The 20,820-nt window shown below is 53.1% G+C and overlaps 1 protein-coding gene across 1 annotated transcript; it reads left to right on the top strand.

The window, feature by feature from the left end:
• The first annotated feature begins 3,128 nt into the window (after nucleotides 1-3,128).
• SYNDIG1L (synapse differentiation inducing 1 like) lies at nucleotides 3,129-19,881 on the top strand. The gene is made up of 4 exons (XM_057428582.1): nucleotides 3,129-3,433; nucleotides 14,610-15,065; nucleotides 16,277-16,414; nucleotides 17,839-19,881. The coding sequence occupies exons 2-4, from the start codon at nucleotides 14,637-14,639 to the stop codon at nucleotides 17,995-17,997; spliced, it is 726 nt and encodes a 241-aa protein (XP_057284565.1). The 5' UTR covers nucleotides 3,129-3,433; nucleotides 14,610-14,636; the 3' UTR covers nucleotides 17,998-19,881.
• Nucleotides 19,882-20,820: the final 939 nt, after the last annotated feature.

Below are 20,820 nucleotides of genomic sequence, written 5' to 3' on the forward strand. Positions count from 1 at the left end.
CTAGTGCCTGATGTCCTTTGGTCCCAGTGATGCAGCCACCTGAGCAGCAATGTCCAGTTATCTCAAGAATTTGTTTCCCTTTAACTGTGTCTCTGCTCTGTGTTTGTGCTTCTTTGAGGATGCTCTGCAGCGGGGTCCTCACCTTTGCAGGGACCTTACAGTTATAAGGGTTTTAGTAGTTTCTGTCCCTTTCTGGCACAAAATCTTTCCTCTCAGCTCTCCACTTGCAACTGTTTGGCAGGAGTTCAGGCTTTTGGTCTTGAGTAATCTGCGTTTTCTGGCCATCAATGAAGTAATGTTACAAATTTGTCGTTGCGTATTTATCTGTTGCTATGTCTGTAGTTAAATGAAGAATGTGAAGCTCAGGACATATTGGCAGGGACGTTTTAATGTTTGAGAGAACATAACCAAAAAGAAAACCCCGTCTTCCTGTGTGAAATACAAGCACAGCTTTCTTCTGGTGTATTTTATGTCTACGGCAACATTTTTCCTACTTACATTTTGGAGGGGCATCATTGACTTGGTAATGAAAGTCCAGCATGATAGTGCATCAGCTAACATCTAATTTCATTTTCTTCTGCTGGATGGGCTCTTGCCAGAGGTATCCCTTTGCAGCTGAGAGCAAAGGACCTTTTCCTTATCCATTTTCTTTTCATTCATCCCAGTGGATGCATAAATACAACAGGAATGTTCAGTGTAGTGGGAGGCTCCCTGCATTTTCCTGCACTCCCTTCAGAGTCAGTCCTGTTCCTTCTCCGGGCAGCAAAGTTTCCAGCTGACAGCTATCCGCAGTACCCTGGGGGGGTGGTGGTTCATCTCTGATTGACTCTTCTAGGTTACACCACCCTTCTGTCTCATGTCACCTCCCAGGGGCACTGCCCCTCTCTGATCTGGACTGAATGGCTGCAGTTATAAAAGCAAAGCCACAGACCACATCGCTTCGTCTGGTTTTTGCCATACCTCCATAAGCACTGGCATGAACGTATAGTATCTGTGCATGCATACGTTTCTCTCAGAGCCACCTGAGTCTGGAGAGACTTTGATTTGGCATACTAATGTCGCCTTATCATTGTTACAGCAGGAGAAATAGTGCTGCTAAGCAGTGTGTCTGTAAAAGCTGGTGAGGGCTAATCCCTGCCCCGCCGATCAGCTGCAGAGCCTGCATGTTAACTCAGCATTATGTGCAGCCCCGGTAAAGGATGGAGCAGCCACCCCAGGCTGATGAACACAGCCAGTGGGGATGGTGCAGGGGCAGGGGCGGCACATGTGACCATGCACATCACACTTACCATGGCACACCTCCATCCACCATCCTCCCTGCTTGCTCCCTCACCTTCTGCCAAGTGCCATGGCATAAAGCCAAGGTGGCTGTCTGGGCTTCTGCAAGCCATGGATGAAGCTGTTTCATCTGGAGACCAAGCTTTTCTTTCAGACTTCCCCATGGCATAGGGAAAAGGGTTTTCAAGCCCACGTCTTGCTTCCCTTCACCTCCACAGCCGCTTCAGCCTTGCCAAAAGGCTGCCCATGCACGATAAGGCCCTCTTTGTCTCTAAGAAGAGACATGCATGCAGAAGGGGCCCCTATAAGTCATCTGCTCCACCTGTCCGCCCCAAGGCAGTGTCACTTGCCGAGGATATCTCCAGAGGATGCCTCTAGCCTGGACTGACAGATTTCAGATGATGGAGATGCCAAACCTCCTTTGCTGTCCCAAGCCCTTTCCTGTCTGTCCCACTCCCTAGGGACATGGGGACTATTCTCTTCTTAGACCCTCTCAATCTGTGCTGGCTGGGTTTGGCCAAGAGGGACATCTTTTCCCTTGGGATCGTTCTTTCCATAGCAGCAGCTCTGCCCTCTGGCTGACATCCTGGAAAACAGCCTTCTGGCTGAAGCCTCCAGCCTGTGGCTGGCATTTTGGGATCACATTCTTCCCAGACGTGCTGGGAAATGCCAACAGTGGGAAATGTGGGTCACCCACATGGAGGGAAAGCTGGCCACCCATCACTGGTTCTTTGGGGAATGCAGACACTTTGATCCCATCCTTAGCCCACATGAACCAGCTTCTTTGGTTTTGCAAAAGGATCTTGCTGCTGTTCCTGAAAGGATGCACACCTCTTTGGGAGCTGGAGCAGAGGGCAGGCTGCCCCAGTATCTCATCCCCTAGCAAGAGCCCCAGACCCTCTGGGAATGGGATCTTGGGGCCTGCCTGCCCTGGCACATAACCCATCACCCTTCTATTCATCACCTGGAATAAGCTGGGAGGTTTTAGAGACAAGCCTGGACATACAGAAAGGAAGGTTTTGCTGTGAAGCCTCAGCGTTTTCCCGAGGTGGCCCTGGTGTGGGCTCTGAGGAGTGACTTCAGGGTGCTGAGGGCAGTGGATATGGGTGGCTGTGGGGCACATCTGTGTCTGCCTGGTGCAGTGTCCTCTTGGCACAGCAGCACTGGGGATGGGGGAAGGCAGACAGCTCTCTGACCATGCTGAGCAGGTTTCCCCCCCCACTGGACCAGGCTTCAGCTGCAAGTGTATCTGCTGTCAGTTGTCCTGGTGCTGGGGTGAGCCTCTGGGGAAGTACTCAGGGAGGTTAGAGCAAGCGGGAAGACAGTGCAGGGGTCGGGGAGCTGCTGGAGCCTGGGGGAGCAGCACAGGCTCCCTGGGGCATTACCTGCACGGGCGGGGGGCGCGCAGGAATGATGCGGGAGCTGCAGTGTTGACTCCCACTGTGCTGGTGTAAATGTGGATTAACTCCTCCAACTGGAGTGATGCTCAGGTGTGAAGAGGCAAATCAACATCCCACCCTAGCAGAAAAATACCCGACTGAGCCAGCAAATGAGCTGCCTGTCCCTGGGATGCAGCCCCCGGCCGGGCTGCCTGTCCCCGCTGCACCGGCAGCGGGAAATCTCATTTAGCCTTTTCCTTTAAACTCTGCTTGCTGGCACTGTCTTTCCCTTGCTGGGGTTGTAGCAAGGGCTGTGCCCTGGGAACTGCAGCGAGCAGGAGAGGGAGGCAGGAGTTTCACCCCCGTTATCTAAACCAGCAGGAGAAGAAATCACGTCGGGAGAAGAGGAGCGGTGCTAACGCACAGGTCGCTCCGGCTAGCGAGCCTCGGGAGCTGGTGATTCCGCACCCAGCCAGCGAGCGCGGGGTCTCTGGGCACGAACGCCGAGTACGGCTGTGCTGCAGCTAGAGGGCTTCGCTGCTGCCGCACACATCCCGTGTGCTGCCTGGTGCGCTGCCGCACACCCAGGCACCGGCGGGGCTCCGCCGCGCCGCTCCTCGCCGCTCCCGCTGCCCACGGCCGGCCCCGCCGCAGGGCCGCCCGCCCGCCCGGGCCCCGCAGCACAGGCGCTGCCGCCGCCGTCATGCCTGCCGCTGCTGCTGCGCTCCTGCCGCCGGGCCGCCAACTTGGCGGGTGAGCCCCTCCTCGACACGCAGGTAAGGACCCGCGCACCGCTCCGGGATGGAGGCACCCCCTCGGAGGAGGGCGGGTGGCTTTCCGGGGGATCCGGTCCCCAGGCAGACCCCGTGGGGGGGCATCAGGTCCCCAGAGAAAGACAGATCTGCTTCAAGCTCGGATTGGCCTCGGGGGGGGGGGTCAGAAAATATGTTGGGGGCTGTAAGGATGAAAGGCTGCGACCTGGAGAAACCAGGATTGAATTACCTGATCGGAGGCTCTGGGGTGGGCGAAATGAAAGGATTTAAGCAAAAGTTTTGGATGCCAGGTATGTCAGAGCAACTGCAATGGCATCTTGGACCCACACAACCATCGCGGCTCCCTCCCGGGAGGCAGCTCAGCCACTGACTGAAGTTTGGGGTTGCTTTCCTTCTGCTGAGGAGCTTCAGAGGCCAGCAGCAGCCAGCCCACTGCCAACCACCCCAAATGTGCATCCATGGGATGCACCCAAGCATGAGACCGGTGTGGGGACCTAGGTCAAGAGGGCTATGCCAGTGCGTGAATTGTGCCAATGAAACTCCCCTGAACAGCACCATCTCCTATAGCTCTGGAGACACCCTCCCAGCTTGTACCTGCAGGAAGAGCTGCACGTTCAGGAGTTTGGAAGGGAAACACTTTCCATCTCTGCCCAGTGCCTGTTTATAATTCCTTCTCTGAAGCCACTGTGGGTTTCACAAAAGCTATGGTGCTCTCCCCAGACCCTCTTCTCTGGGCTGCCTGCTTTGCTTCTGAGAAAAACATACCCTTTTCATGACCTCAGGGTCTGCCATCAGTAGAAACCTTTTTACCAGGAGGAAGGTAGTAGCACTGTGTAAGTACCAAGGATAACCAGCGGAGCGGGGTCTGAGCCTGCCTGCAACACACAAGACAAAAAAAGCCTTGGTCTCTGGGGGATAATAGGTGGTTACTTTGTAGGCTGTCAGGAGGAGGAATTACCGAAGCCAAAATGTAGTGACTGCATTTCTCTGGCAAAAGTTTTTTGTGTCATGAAAATGGCTGGCAGAGCTAAAGATCTGGGGAGCTGAACCACTTCACTTCAGCTCCCTGAGCCACCATCACAGGCAGGTAATAAACACTAGTATTAAAGAATGAGTAATTTGCTGCAGCTCCTGCATGGTGAATTTGTACAGCAGATCGCTGCTTTCGTGTGGTACCCAACCCCTCCGTGCCCTCAGCCCCGCCTGCAGATGTCACCAGCTCTTGTAGAGGGGTGACCAAGTGCTTGGCAAAAACTTGCCCATTAACATCCACCCTCTGCCACCTGCAAGCTTGTTGGAGCAAGCCCCAAAGGGGCCAGCCCTGGCTGCCCTGGTAGCCTGTGGCAGAGCAGCCTGTGGGCTGTGGGGAATGGCCCCTGGCCCAGGCTTGGGCACTTCAGGCCCTCCTGGTTTGGCTGCCCCCTTCCCAGCTGCTCTGTGTGTGATGGGATGTTCTCAGGAGCATCTTTGACCTTAACAGGCAGTCTGAAGCTCTGCCCTTCCTGCCCCCGAGTGCCCCTAGTGCTGCCCCATCTGCGTTAGACCCCAGGCACTGATAGACTATGTCCCTTCCCCAAGTCTCTCTTGACCCTTCATCACCCTCTCTCACATTTAATATCTGTGCTTGGAATTGGTTTCCAGCTGCTCTGCAAGCATGGTCTCTGAATCAAGAAGATTTTGTCCCTTTTCTGCCTACTTTCTAAATCCCTCTCCCTGAGCCTGGGACCGCCAGGCACCAGTTGCAGGATGCTGCTCTGATGCTGCTTTCAGGGGGTAATCTCAGGCAAGGTCTCCAGCCAGTATTTGTCTATGTGCAGAATTACAGACAGGCAAGTGATTGACTTTTCTGGCTTAAGGGCCAAACCACAGCATTAGAGAGGGAAAAAAAAAAAAAAAAAAATCCATTATAGATTTCCTCAAAATTGTCTTTCTGTTGCTACTTCTTTGTCAAGTGAAAAAGGCAGCAAACCAGCCCAAAGGCTTTGCTCAGCCTGGAACAGAAGGCTCCAGTGAGACCCAGCATTTTTCAGGTGTATCACTTGAACCAGCTTCCTTTTCGAGTCAAACACTTCGGGTATCCTTTGAAAACCAGAGCTGGTCACAGGATTTGTTCCCATCTCTCTCTGGAAGCTCAGCTGTTGGTGTGAAAAATTGGCCAGGGCATGGCTCGGAGATGCAATGCCCCTTGCAGCAGCCCCACAGGTGCTGCTCCTGAGCTGGGCAGAGGTTTCTGCGCACATCCTCCCAGCTCCTGGGGCCTCCAAGGAGCAAGATGGAGGGACATGCTGGCAGGGAAGACCCATGAGCAGGGTGTCTTTGCTCAGCCCTTGTGGGGCCACCAGTACTGCTCACGCAGAGCAGGGCCACCTCCTGCAACACTGTGATTCCAGACAGGTGCAAGCAGCAGCCTGAGCTCTTTCTCAGGAAAGGCTGATCTAAGTCCAGTGGTGACATGGTCAAGGAAAAGAAACAGGCCAGGATGAGAGGGAAAGCGTCTACATAGCACAGGCAGGACCGGCTGAGAGGGCCCCTCAGCAGGGCATGGTCAAGACTTGACAGGGCCGTGGAAAAGAAAATGTGGCATCATTTTGTAGTATCTCTTTCCATACCATATGGAAGATCATTTAGCATCATCCTCTGCATGGTTCTGGCCCCCTGGGACTGTGGGATGGACAAGAACCATGGGATGGCTGGGGGCAGCTGCTGCTTTTCTTCTTACCATAGTCCTGAAGACAGAATCGTAGAATCAACTAGGTTGGAAAAGACCTTTAAGATCATCCAGTCCAACTGTTACCCCAGGACTGTCAAGTCCACCACTAAACCATGTCACTAAGGGCATCTACACTTTCAGGGATGGTGATTCCACCACTTCCCTGGGAAGTCCATTTGGTGAAAAAGAAAATTCCTAATATCCAATCTAAACCTCCCCTGATGCAATTTGAGGCCTTTACCTCTTTTTTTATTACTTATTACTTGGGAGATCAGCCACCTCCTTTCTCCATCATCCTTTCAGGCAGTTGTAGAGAGCAATAAGGTCTCCCCTGAGCCTTCTCTTCTCCAGACTAAACGACCCCAGTTTCTTCTTCCTCCATAAGAGGAATAAATCTCTCCTATGTCTCTGGCCAGTGTAAGCTGCCTGTCCTTAAACACAGAGCGTGCATGTCCACCCAAGGATTCCATTTCTGTGGCAACAGCAAACATGAAAGAGAGGTTCAGCATTTGTTTTGGATTGCACCTATTGACCCGGATAATAATTTAACACGTTGAAGTTTGACTGCAGACGTTGGCCAGAATGGGGAGAGAGAGATTCACTTATTCGCTGATCCGGGAGATCAGCTTACTGCTGATAACTACAGGCTGTGTTTGGAAACTTAGGGTCTAGAAAAGTAAGTTAGAAAGGTGTCATCTCCACAGCATAAGTTCATTTTTAAAGACAGAGCAGATCACTGGAAAATGAATTAAACATCTGAACTGTAGAGATGCTTTGTGTATCCCCAGGAGAATCAGGCCACAGCAATCAAAGTGGATATAGCCCTGAGCTGAAGGCAGGCAGATGGTGGATAAAATAAACAGGACGGTGGGGAAAGGAGGGTGCTGGCATGCACTAGCCTTCAGGGTGGTTATGAATCACTGGAGTATGGATATGTTTTAAACAGAGACAAATGAACAGCCCTTAAGAGCCGCTTTACATTGCCAGCTTCGATTGATAGTAGGGGGATTTGCAGAGAGATGTGAGGTTGGAGTTAAGTGCTGTGGCTAAGCAGCTCTACCAGGAATCTGCAGCTGCAAAGGGAGGACAACTGTCCCCCCAGCGCCTGCTGACAACTGAATGCTACATCCCTGCCTCATCTTGGTGTTGGCCGGAGCGGAAGGCTGAGGAGCTCAGGTCTGTCCCAGCACAGGGCATTGCTGCTCCCTGAGGGTAATGCTCACCATGTGCCACCAGACCAGGCAGCCCAGAGTGGTCTGTGGGGAAGGAGCAGTGGGGAGGATGGGATGCAGGGTCCCGTGGCAGCAGCAGCCATGAAGTGGCAATGGTCTGTGGGACTTCATGGGCAGGAGACGAGCCTTGAAGTGGAGATGATGGGACTGGAGTAAAGGGTATGAGTGAAGCAGGGCAAGCTGGGAGAAGAGCGTGGAGCCATCTAGGATACCCACCATGTTCAGTTCAATAATAGGTATAAATAGCAACAGATAAAACCTGATGTGAAACTGAAGACTGCAACCATTAGCATAAGAAAATCACCCATGAGCAAAAATTACAATCCGCAGGCACGAGCTTCTGTGCATCTTCCAGCAGCAGTGAGAACAGCCTGGTAATAAATACATCTTGTGAGACCTCTATGAGATCTCCTGTGGGATGCTTGGTGTCTCTTCAGGTACACTAGGCAGGGAGCCTGGTCTTGGCAAGGAACAGGGCTGCATCTGTGTTGGAAGCATTTGTGCTTCCTGGAGCCCATGGCCATTCTAAGTAGGTTTTCTACATTGAGGGTAGGGTGACAATGCTCTTCTCTCCAGACAGCAGCCTTAGGCATTTCCTTAATGTGGTCCAGAGCTGAGGAGGAGGAGGTTGAAGCCTGAACCAAGCCTGAGCTCATGTTTCAACAGGCCAGTGGTGTGGATGCTGCAGAAGGCAGGGAATTCACTCTCCCCTCACCCTGAGCTGGCATTTTTTGCCTGAGATGAGCAGTCAGAGCCCACAGGCTTCCCAGGCTGTCCTTGCTGGCTGATGCCTCGAAAGGGCTGGAGACATCAAGTAACAGCCCCTGCAGCCTTCCCACCTGAGAGGCATCGCTCTGACCTCCACCGCCTCTTAGCACCCCTGCCGGGTTCCCAAACAGGATTGTGAAGGAGCCTCCAATGACAGCTATCAACTAGTTTTGGTTGGCATTATGTGCCCCTTTAAAGCCCCTCACCGGGACTCTGTTGTTGACAGCGCTGCAGGGCTGAGGGCTGTTAGGATGCAAATCCAGCAGGAGAACCCCGAGGCTGAGAGGACTGCGCCAGCGTGGCTGTTGTCCATGTCTGATCCTGTCTTGGACCCGTCATAACACTGCTGTCCAGGTCACTCCTCCGGCACCGGGGCAGCCCCAGGAGCAGCCTCTCTTGTCACCTACTCTCCTCCCAGCTCCCACCTTCCCAGGACCCCCGCACCCAGGACAGCCTGCAGAACCTCTGACAGCCACCTTATTTACTTGCTTGCATCTCCAGCTAAAAAAAGGATGCTGAGAGAGTCCAAAGCTGCTAATTATACACCTAGCCACCCACACAACCATGTGTTTTATTGCCATTGCTCGTTACGCTTCCTCCTTGACAGCCCGGTGAAGCCTTTCCCGCTCTCCCTTGCATGAGGAGTACATTCCAGCGGGGTACGTCCCGTGGCCGCATCCCTGCTTATGAGCTCCGACTCCAGGCAGGCGCTGTGCTCACACCAGCCAAGCGAACGCCAGCCGTGGGGTGTGATGCGGTGTAGCCGTGGCCAAGGGTCTGCTCAGACGGGCGCTGCCCCAGGCGCTGTGTGCGGGGACCCCACGGTGCTGCGGGCTCTCGGCCCTGGGCGGCGAGCGGAGGCCGGGGCTGGCCGGGACCGCGGTCGGTGCGGCGAGGCGCGGCGACCGGAGCGGCAGCGGCCGTGCGTGGAGTGCCTGGGACATCTAGCGGCCACCGCTCCGAGTGCCGAGCCCCGCCGGATGCGTTCTGGGATGGGGGTGCCAGGGCTGGGATGGGGAACACGGTGGCAGCGGGGCATGGTGCCAGCCCCCCAGCCCCTGGTGCCACGGCGGCAGGCAGCCCATGTGCAGGCACTCCTGGTTGGAGCTGTGCGTTTCGAGCACGTCTTTCCAGTGTTCGGAGGCGATGGAGCTCACGTTGCTCCACCGCTGATGCTCACGGGCAGCGTGTTAGCTTGCTAGCACCAGGGCTGGGGACGGGGCGGCGGGGAGCCCGCAGCCCTGCTGAGCCCCTGGAATGGCTCCTCCAGAAGCAGCACAGCTCTTTCCTGCTAGCCTTTGGGATGGATTTGCTGTTCCTTACCGTTAGGAGGAATGCCTCAGCTTTGAGCACGGCTGGGTCGAAACAGTGCTGCGGAGAAACATTTTTATCAGAGGGAATAAGGACTCGATTTCCACCTGGAAATTGCTCAATTTGACTTGCGAACCTTGAAAAGCAGCCCATCGCATCCCATTTCTCAAAGCAATTTAGTCTCTGTTGGAACCAGGAGGCCATTGGCGAGGCACTGACTTTCTACATGTCAGGAGATCAGAAGCAGCGCTTTATTCACTCCTTTCTAGCTCTATCAAACCATCTGCATTTAAGTTGTGAACTAGATGCTCTACATTACGAGTGCCTCAATTATCATCCCTCTAGTCCATTGTCCATGCACCCCGTGTCACCTTCTTCCTTCCCTCCTGGTCTTCACCAACTCTTCCCCCTCCAGCAGCTCCACAGTCCCTTTCTTCTCTATCCCAGTGGCCAGGGCTCAGTTCCCTGCCTGGCTCACATGTCACTTTGCTTCCCCTGCCCTGTGCCGTCTTTCCCACCATCTCCCTTCTCACTGCTGTCCCTACCATGTCCCTTTGCTTCTCTGGGTACCACCTCAGCCAGCCCCATGGGGCTGTCATGCGCCACTGCCCTCCCATCCTGCTCCATGCTGAGAGCTGCCTCCGCTGCATCACTCCCCCGTCCATTCCAGCATGATGGCTGCCACACCTGATGCTCCTGCCACAACAGCCTTTCCCAGGGCTGGTGAAGGGTCCATTACACCCTAGCGTGAACAGCCTCCCACTCTGCATGCCGGTGCTGCACCCGAGGCAGGAGCAGCGGTGTGGAGGTGAGCAGCCGCAGGAGGGCTTGCCTGTTGGCTGGAGCATGACCGCTTTCTACAGCCATACAGCTTTCTACATCAGTCTGCAGGGCTGATGGAAGCTTTTCCTTATCCCTTGAGCTGTGCTTCACCCTGCACGACTCAGGGCTGGATCGTAGCAAGTATGTGTCGGCTGTGCTGGCTTCTATGGCTGAGAAAGGACTTGCCAGATGTGTTTTCCACAAGCTCTCACAGCCCTTCCTTCATCCCCATATTCCCTCTCCAAGATGCCGACTATTCCTCGCTGGGGTGCTCTGCCTTTGCTCCTTAGCAGCCCTTGTGAGCTGGTTTCCTCTTGGGCAGAATCGCAAACTTGGATGCCCAGAGGCAGAGCTACTGTGCCCTGGCAGGACTTGGACCTCTTCCTGGAAGTCCCAAAGCACCTTCTTTGAGCTTCCAGTAAAATCTGGGCTTTGGGAAGGGTGCTAGCCACATTCCTGCCCTTTCTTGCTTACCTCTGTCCTGGGGCTATGGCAGCTGTACCTAGCCTTGATCTTGCTTCCCATCAGACAGGTCAGGAACAGCTATTCATACTCTCCTGCCCTCAGACCAGGCAGGGCATGGCAACACAGTGGGGCAATGCTTCCTGAGGGCACCCACCTCCCTGGGTGCTGTCCTGAAGGGGAAAGACAGGGTGAGCTAACCTTCTCACTTGGAAGTCTGGGTACGTGCAATGCAGTCAGAAACTCCTAATGAGCCCGGGAAGTGAGGCAGAGTGTTTGCTTGACAGGGCAATTAAGTGATGATTGATTCCTGAAACAACTACTCAATTCATCATTAGCTGGGCTTATCATAGCTGGCATCCGTGCTAAGGGTCCCTCTGAGGACTGTCCCAGGGGATGTGGTGAGGAGGTGAGATCCCTTTAGCATAAAGGTAAATTTGCTGTGTTTTATTTTCATGCCTTATTTTGGCTCCTTTTATCCAGCAAGCTTCTTGAGAGCACACAGCACAGTTGTGTGTTTCCCACTCTGCTGGGGACTGCTGTAGCCGTCCTGGGGAGGTGGAGGGCCCTGCCCCACTGGGTGGTTATGGGAGCAGCAGTGCAGCAGGGGAGGCAGTTCGTTACAGAGCCAGCATATTAGTCTTGGTGGTAGGTCTGCAGCAATAGCCCAGCTCAATCAGGGCACTGGAATCTGCCTCCTCCCAGATGTGTCCTCCCCATGGCCTCACTCTGTGCTTGTATACATGTAGGTGTGCATCCTCCCTGCGCACCTAACAGCATCCTGCCTCTGTTACCTCCTGCCAGCACTGCCCAGACTAGCCCCGTGGGGCTGACATACTCATACTATCCAGTTGTGCTGGTAATGAGGACAGAAAATGACCACTCTGCCAATTTTGTCTTTTGCAGCTTCCCTGCTTTCATCTGCTAGCTTCATTTCTCTTCCCCCAAGCTTGGTTATTACCAAGCTTACTTTATTACCAGGCTTACTTTATTAAGTCCCTGTGTGGCTACATTTACTGTAGGATCCAGATTATCTAAATAGGGTCTGGGGACAACAGCAGGGCTGGTTTGGCTCTGTCCTTCCCTGCGCATGTGCATGTTGGGCTGGTCGGTGCCCTCCCTGTTATTCCCTTTCTAATATCATCTCTACAGGTTTGATAGGCCTCATCTCCACCTGCAAACCCAGATTATTCAGTGCACATATATGCATACATGCTTCCACATATGGGCACAGTTTCTATGTGAGGCAGTGATCTTGGTGACTAAGGAGTGGGAAGCATCTCTAACCCCTCCAATACTGGGACTTTTCACATCAGTTATCAGAGAGGGAGGTTTCAGCCTGGCTGCTTTCCAGCAGGGCTGAGTACGCTGCCGTAGGCATGCTGTGATGCTGTGCTGGCCCTCAGCATCTCCTCCCCACTGCTGACAAATACTAGCACCCGGACTGGGTGCTAGGGCTGCACTTGGTGGTCTCTTCGCCTATTTGAGAAGTGCAGTGAGACCTCCTTCTGCACTCTCCACTTGTATTTGCAGCCCATCCTACTCCCATGGGGAGCACGGCACCCAGCTCCCAAGAGTGGAAGGCAGCAAGGAAAAGAGAGTTTACTACAGGTGAATCTTTTACGATGCCAGAAGGTACAGGACTCACATGGACTACAATCTTCTAGCTGTAGCCCTGCCCTCTCGACGTTTTGTGCAGTGCAGCAGCCTCTGAGGTCCTGGCCTTGCTCTAGGGACAGCTCCAGGGCAGTATGAGGACCAGAGAGGTCTGGCTCTTCCTGCTTCTCTGAGGCTTCCAGCAAGATCCCATCCCTCCCTCCCTGAGCTTGCTGCCAGAAACACTGCTTGAGATGAGGCATAGATGCCCTACCAAAACTGCCAGCTTTCTCTTGCTAGAGTGGGACTCCTGCTCCTGCTGGGGCTGCTGCTCTCAAATGACCCTCAGCGACTGGCCTCTCCCTACTGCTTTGTTAAAAAGCAAGGTGTTTTATTGGAAACCTAATCTGGGCGTTGAGGTAAGCGCAGAAGTGGTTTGTGCTTTTGTTGCCTGTAAACCAGGATGAAGCTTCGAGCTTCCCCGGGTCTGTGCAGGAAATCAAACCGTCTGTGCTGCAAAATGCATCTCCCTTCAATGTTTTGAAAATACTTCGTGGCCATCTGCTGCACGAGCCATTACCGGCTTTATTAGTGAGGTGGGAGACTGCAGGAAGCAGAGAATGATCCTGGGCAGGGAAAAGCGGAGAGCGCTCACCAAGAAGTGGAGAGTTCCAGCAGTGCCAGAGTGCTTTTGAATGGCTCCCTCTTTCTGAGGAGCCTTTCAAAATGTGGCAACTGCTTCCAGAAAAAGCTCATCAGCTGTTTCATGAGCATAAAGCTCATCAACAGGACCATTTAAACTCGGGCATGCCAGTCAAACCTGTGCGATAGGGCAGAGCCTGGCCAAGGGGTCGGGACCACTTGAATTTTCACTCTCTGGAACCTTCAACTCCAACTCCTTTTTTTATGCTTTCTTTCCAAGGACAGATTTAAAGCCAAAGTGATGTGCTTTCTACCAGAAAGCCTAGTGCACCTCAGGGAGCCCTATAGCCGGGGAAAGCATGTCTCTGCTACACAGCATCCTGCAGAAGAGGCAGTGACGGAGGTCTCTAAGGAGGACAGGAACATTTGGGGTTGCAAGGCAATAAGTTGGCACAGTCTAAGAGCTGGGAATGTGCCAGAGAGCAGCTGTAAAACACGAGGCTCAGGTACTGAAGAGTGCAAAGTAATTGTTTCTCTCTCCTGGGGAATGCTGATATTTCACTACGCATCTTCTTTGTGCCAAGGTGTGTTGGGAAGCCAAAATAGGAAACACTCCTCTGAAGAAAAGCAGTTGGAATATATCATCTCAGAAATCTTCATGGAAAGAAAGAAAAGAGAAAAAGGCAGCACAAGGTTTCAGTGCTCTGAAATGGAGGAAGGGAGAGGGGTGGAGTTTCCCAGAGGAAGGAAGAAACCCGGGTTGACATTTGTAGCTGAGGATCCCATTTGGACTTGGCATTTTCTGAAGCTGGTGGCCCACAGCCAGGGCTGCACAGCTGCAGCTGTACCAGGAATGGATCTAGTTCAAGCAGGGCTCTGATGCGGTAGGTCATTTACTTAAATTGTCATGATTTCAATGCGGACCAAACCCCATGAGGTCTCCCCTTTAACCTTTGCACTCCTCTGTTCCTCTGCATGGCTGGCTGGGCATCCAGTGATCCCCATCCCAGACTGAACACTGCCTCCATGTCCTCATAGCAGCCTTCTGTCTTCCCTTGATGGCTTGCTGCTGTTGCCCTGGCCCCAGCTTACCTTGGAAAAGCCCTAGAAAGCCTCCCATGTACCTGAAAGCCATTAGGTGCATGTGCAATGCCTGAAGGGCTGTAATTCACCATGCGACCCTCTGCTTTAGAAAGCCAGGGATGCCACTAAAGTGTCTGTCAGCCTCTTATCTGCTTCTGTGCTGTTAGTCTTTGCCATAGCACACATTATGAACCAGCAGAAAAGATGCAGTAGGTCCTTTTCCTGTCAGGCTGCACGTGGCCGTCTCAGGATGCATTATAGATACAGAAAATTCTCATCTTAATCCAGCCTGAATCAGATCATCCTGTTGCAGGGCTGCCTCCTTATCTTCCTACCAGCTGGGGAGAGATGAAGAGATGCTCAGTTTGAAGAGATAGCATTCAAGCTGTGGAGACGTGGGGAGGGCTCTTGTTTTTTCCAGCATTGCCAAATCTTTCTGTTCCCGCTAGTCTCGTCTTGACATCAGCTCTGCATGGGCAAGAGGCTTTTCTGCTCCCTTTCCCATTTCATGCTGAAATAACAACTCCCCCTCCCACTTTCTTTGCTCCCACAGGATTTCTCCCCCACCACTACCGGCAGCATGGAGAGCGTGCGGGAGCTCCAAAACCCACTGTTGGCCAAGGCCAATGGGCACCTGCACAGCAGCTATTCTTACCACCAGCATCACAGCCAGGACTACCCCAGCCATCGCTGCCAAGGGAAACTGTATTCCTACATCTTCCAGAACACTGGTGGTGCCAGGACTCATCAGCTGCTGGATGCCAGCTCCCTGCAGCTGGCCGTTGAAGCCTTGTACGGCCCCAGTTTCATCCTCGTGAAGGATGAGACCACTCTTAAGGCCAAGGACAGCAAGATGGAGAGCTGCGAGACCACCTTTACAGAGAGTAAAGAGGCTCCACCCGAAGCTCCTGACGCACATGAGGCACAAGGGTCCTGCCGGGTGGAGAGTGACATCCGCATACAAACCGTGTCCTACGAGGTGGAGGAAGAGGAGCTCCAGGAGTACGAGGTGAGCTTTGCCAGTTGGGATGGCACCAAAGTCCTCCTTTGCTAATGCTGGCCACTGGCCCAAATTCTTGGTCATTTATTCTCCCTTCTTTCCCCAGAGCTTTCCCCCTAGACTCTACTATCTCCTGCATCAACACCTCTCCCTGTGCACCCAAAATTTCTTCTTCCTCCTTATTATTTCTGCTCACTTCTCACCGCCAGACGTCAGAAGGAGGTCAGCTTCCCTGAGGGCAGCCTGGCTGCATGCCCACTGAGAGCAAAGGGGAGGTGGGGCCATCTCTGAGGGACCCTTGGGATATGGGAGCTTTTTGACAAGGGTAGCCTGCTGCTGCTGTGGCACTCAGTCTGAGGGAAAATAACAACCCTTGCATAACAGCAAAATTCACATGCTTGATGGCAGCAGCTGAGAGAAAGCTGTATATGTAAAGACCAGCTGAATCTTGCAAAGGAAGAATGAGAGCTGACAAAGCAGCCTCATGCTATGCTCTGTGCCCCATCATGGCTTGAGTGGCAGTGCAGAGGCTGGGAACATCATCCAGGACCTTGAGAGGTGGGAGCAGGTCCCCAGAGCCTGCTGGAGCTGATGCCTGATGACCTAGCACAGCTCCACTGTTTTCAGTGCCAGTGGTTTGGCCTTTCCAGATGGCAGCAAGGGTGTCTGCACTTCTGTGTGCCTTCCCCACTGAGACGTATCACTTCCAGGCTGGTCTGTGGCTGGTGGAGCAGTGGGGCACAGGAGGGCTGACCGCAGCTGCTCTGAGCAATGCACTCACTAAGGGGATGGGACGCGTCATCCCTGTGAGGGAGGCTCCAATTCAACCGTGTTCCCTCACTTGCTAAATTAGCTTAGCGGTGTATTGATCTCCTAGTCCCTAATGGGGATAAGGCACTTTATTTAACCTAACAAACAGCCAGCTCTGCCAAAGCTGAAGATATTTCAGTTTAAGACTATCTATTTGTCTCCCACGGAAACCCCAGACCCCCATTTGCTCTGGCAGGGAGCCGAAAATCCACTCTGCTCCTGGATTTGCTGAGCTACATGTTTTCTCACCAAACCAGGCTCAAATATTTGTGAAACTTGCTCCTTGAGTTTGCAGGTGGGAAACAGATGAGAATATATGATGGGGCCAGGAGAGAGCAGGAGAGGGGCTGAGACAGCCTGCAGGGCAGCATGGGGAGATGGGCACGCGCTGAACCTGTCTGGTTTTGCAGAGCGACTCCTCCAGTGACAGTGAAAGCGAGGACCATTTCCTGATGCTTCCACCCCGTGACCACCTGGGCTTGGCCCTCTTCTCCATGCTGTGCTGCTTCTGGCCCTTGGGGATTGCTGCCTTCTACTTCTCACAAGGGGTAAGAGATCCTTTTGCTTGCTTGCATGCATTGAGTGCTGAAGCAAGGGCCCTGCAAGCCACAGCAGCCCTGGCAGGCTTTTCCTTTGGGTCTTTTGGGTGTTATTTGGGATTCCCTTGGACCCAGGTTCTCACCCCCCAGCTAGGCTCAGGAAAATGTCATTTTCGCACCTGACCCCCCATTCTGCAATAGTGCAGAAATCATACACCATGACCCAGTACAAGGCAGCCCCATGCCCTGGGAGTCAGGCTGCTCTGGAGCCTGGACATGAAAGGGAGTCTGGTCTCCATATCACAGCACAGCTCCTCTATTGCACTTGTTTCTGACATGTGTTGGCTAAGCTATATGAGCCAACACCAGGCTGGCAGAGGCTGCAGAGGGTGGTGGCCTTTGGACTGCACCAGCTCAGAGAAACTGCTGCCTTCTTGAGGGCTTATCCCAGAGCCTGGGCTCACTTACATTACTCTTGACCCAGAATAATTCATGCAGAGCCAGGGGATTTACTCAGTGTTTTCATAGATGGTGCTGTACCAAGAACAGTTGGGGGAAGGCATTAAGAAGTTAAATCAAGAGGATAGAAACAGAAATGGAAAAGTATATAACTTGAGTACCTGGCACAGAGGTGGTGAGAGGCAGGGGAAGCTTTAAATGGAGTGGCTGATTCTACATTTTTATGTGGTGCAGGGTAGCACAGTGCACTCTCCACGTGATGATGTACTTGGTGCTATTTGTTGGTAGTTACAGTTCCAGTTGCTGTAACTACCACTTTGTCACTCACTGAGGCAAGGACCATCTCTTTACTCAGTGCCTGTGCACACTGAGTGCCCTGATCTCCACATGGCAAACACACATAGTAGGTAATACCAGGAGTAACTCTGAGTATGCCCATGGCACTCAGGGAAGCTGGAAGTTGCTGGCCCAGAGAGGCAACACCCACATCTGTCTCCATTTCTGGCTCCATCACCCTTCCCTGGCAAACAGGCTTCAACTGAAAACCCCATGCAGGGAAAATCAAGTTGCAGCACAGACAGACTGATGTGCCATGCTTTCTGGAGTCAGCTCCCTGAGACTAGGAAGCACTTGCTATATGTCTGTGTCAGGTATATTGGTATCTAGACAGTATCACACACCCATCACCCCATGTATTGACTCTTTGTCTGGTCTTAAGAGGGTCCAGCTACTCACTGACCGCTCTGATTGAGCACCTGGACGGCTGGGGCTTTCAAACAAACAGCCAAAGCCCACGTTTCCCATGGAGACAAAATCCAGAGGGAAATGTGGATGGACATCTTGCTGTCTGTCACCAGCCTTCATGGGATGCAATGGCTGGGGAAGCGGGGGTTAACTCAGTAGTGAAATGACTGCACACGGTTGAAAGGCCACCTGGTAGCACTGTGAGCAATGAGCATTTCTTCTCCTTCCAGACCAGCAAGGCTGTCTCCAAAGGAGATTTCCACCTGGCCAGTTCAGCTTCCCGCCGAGCTCTCTTCCTTGCCGCGCTCTCCATAACCATTGGCACAGGAGTGTACATCGGGGTGGTGGTAGCGCTGATCGCTTATCTCTCCAAAGGGGGCCACGTATAGCTGCCATCTGCACGTCAGCACTGTCCCCAGCCGCCGGCCCTCCTGGGATGGAGCTTTTCTGTGGAGCACAGGGCACCAGTGCCTGCAAGGGCTGCTTGCACAGCAGGACCCCTGCTTGGATGCCCTATGCAAGCTCTTTCCCCTTTCAGAAGAACAGCAGACCCCCGTTCTCCCTGAGGCTGTGAGGTGTAACTATCTAACAACAGGGAATTGGGCACCAGCCTGGCTGCAAGGACCAGGAGGAGCACATTTTCCAGGTGAAAGACATGCAGGAGAGACATTGCATGCTGCTGCTGGGCTGGGGCCACCACCCCTGATGCAGGGCCATGGATTCTGCTCCCAGCCCTGCAGCCAGGAGATCCACCCCTGGTGCTCAGGCTTGGCCCATGAAAGGGGCACACAGGGAGGAGAAGAAATATGGTGCCAGGGAATGACCACTCTTTCTTCTGGGAGGCCACAGTGCTGGGGAGGGGGGTCTCCCGGCTGCTGTGATGGGGACGACATTCTCATTTCAGTGCCATAAGGTGGCACCTGCCCCTCAGCTGCAGCCAAGTAGGAGGGCACATCATGGTCATGACCAAAGGACATGCTCTTCACATCCCTCTGCAGACAGACCCCTGGTCCACAGGAGAACATTCCAGCCACTGGCTCATCCCAGACCAGAAACAAGGAGGAAGGCAGGCTGGTGGCTGCACACCATCACTCCCATTGTTGGAATAAGCTGGCAGGGACAGCAAGGTTTTCTCCGTGTTAATAGTGACTATAATGATAATTGCAAGTCAGAGGCCCTGTAAGGCCGGTGTCCCACAGTGCTGGGCCCTGAAGATACTTGTAAATGGCAATTTCTACCCAAGAAGAGACCTGGGAGGGGTGGGGGCCTGAAGGACTCCACTCTTGACACTAGATCAGGGCCTTGCACATCAAGAGGAATGGAAAGAAAAGGCCAACAAGACATACAGAGCCTAGGGTGGGAATGCTGTTTGCAAGAGAATGAGATCCAAAGGATGAAAACTTGGAAGGAGCCCGAAACACAGGGTCTGACCCAAAAACACTTCTTCCCATGCCTCGGAGAGGGGTATCTCCATCCTTCCAAAAGCCTCTGCTGACAAGGAAGTCCCACGCATCCCCACTTACATCTCTTTTGCTAATTCGTGTATTGTCAGCAACAGTCAGGTGCTTCGGAGGTGGGTGTGATGGCAATGACGGCCTCAGGGGGCTGGTGTGAAAAGGCCCTGCCTCACCCCTGCTCTGCAGCATCCACCTTGACTCTGCTGCCTCCTTCCCCGGTGTGCAGAGGGCTGCAGGCAGACTCTGGGTGCCCATCACCCCCTTCCTGGGGTTTCTGGGCAGGCTGCAGCTGGCTCTTCAAGAGATGCAGCATGTACTCCAGCTGGGTGCCATTCAAATGTACATTTCATCTTTAAGAAGCATGTTAATGTCTGCGATGCTGTTGTACTTGAGCCATAAAAGAGAGAAGTGCATCAGAGGCCTGTGCAGAATCTGGTCTGAAAGTTCTCATTATGTTTTATAACATGGAAGAGCTAATAAAAAAAGCAGGAGAAAAGACCGTGTTTGTAAGGACATGGAGCTAGCTAGTGAAGAGGTGAGCTTTGCAGGAGTGCTGAGCTCATTTAAACCTGAAGGTTTTTATGCAGTTCCTGAAGGAAGTTATAATCCAGCTGGTGTCTGGGCGACTCAGAGGGAGTTGTACTGCGATGTAGCTCACAGCAAGCAGCTAGTGTTGGAAGCAGGATGTTGATGTAGGCTTTTTGCCATGCATGGTCAGACAAGAATTAGGGAGAGAGAGAGAGAGTGAGCATCATGTATGTTCTGCGTAGTAGAAGCATAAAATAAAATGTGCTCAAAGAGGGGCAGAAGAACACAGACATCAGGAGGTAATAAGCAGGTCTTACTTCTCATGATAGACAGTGGGAGACAGAATTTGCAGGGAAGGACTGAGGAGTCCAGAAGAGATGAGATAGCTTAGAGAGGAGAGGGGAGGGGCACCCGCACCCAGCAGCTAAGGGATGGTTTTCATTGCTCTCTTCTGCATGTGCCTTCCTGGGCATCCATCCCCCAGATAACAGAACAGGATGGATGTCTGTGGGTGCCCGTGTGATCACCCCCCCTTCAGTGCCATCTCAGGTAAAGCCCTCCCTGTCTCTCCCCACCAAGTACACAACCATTGGGGCTGCTGGACCAGAATCAGCAATAACAAACTGCATTTGCCTCTGAATCTGTGATTCTGCCAGCTGCTTCCCTTCAGGGGCTGCGATGGCTGGGGGGAGGGCAGCAGCCTTGTGGGCACCTCATCCCTCTGCACCCCAGCCCACCTCTTTGTTTCTAATTGGAGACACACAAGGAAAGACTGTTGGGATAAAGGGCCGACAGAATTAAAGTGTTTTCCACTAACAGCCTGAATCTCTAATGATCTTGTCAAACGGGGCAGGGGGAGAAGGGGCTGTGCCAGAGCATCTCTAAGGGGGCATTATGCAAATGGAGAAATTAGTTGGAAACAGCCTGAAGGGAAACATGTGGAAATCTAAATCCAAGGACCAGCATGGAGACTGCTGCTGAATAACTTATTATAGACTCACAGCGTCTGCTGCAGCCGCCTGAGCAGAAAGGAGGGAAGCAAAATGGCAACAAGGCACAGCAGTCAGGGAAGCTCCAAAACCTTGATTGGGCTTAAAAAATACAAGATGTTGAACTAAACCCTACCAGTGGATGTGGAAGAGGTGGCTCTTCACCACTTCTGTCCTGCCAGAGGAGGGGTCCCTGTCCCACTCAGGGTCCACCAGCATCACAGCAGTGCTCCATAGT

This window comes from Pezoporus wallicus, unplaced genomic scaffold (assembly GCF_028554395.1).
Source record: "Pezoporus wallicus isolate ANWC-B61680 ecotype Strahan unplaced genomic scaffold, APGP_CSIRO_Pwel_v1 contig_3486, whole genome shotgun sequence".
NCBI lineage: Eukaryota > Metazoa > Chordata > Aves > Psittaciformes > Psittacidae > Pezoporus > Pezoporus wallicus.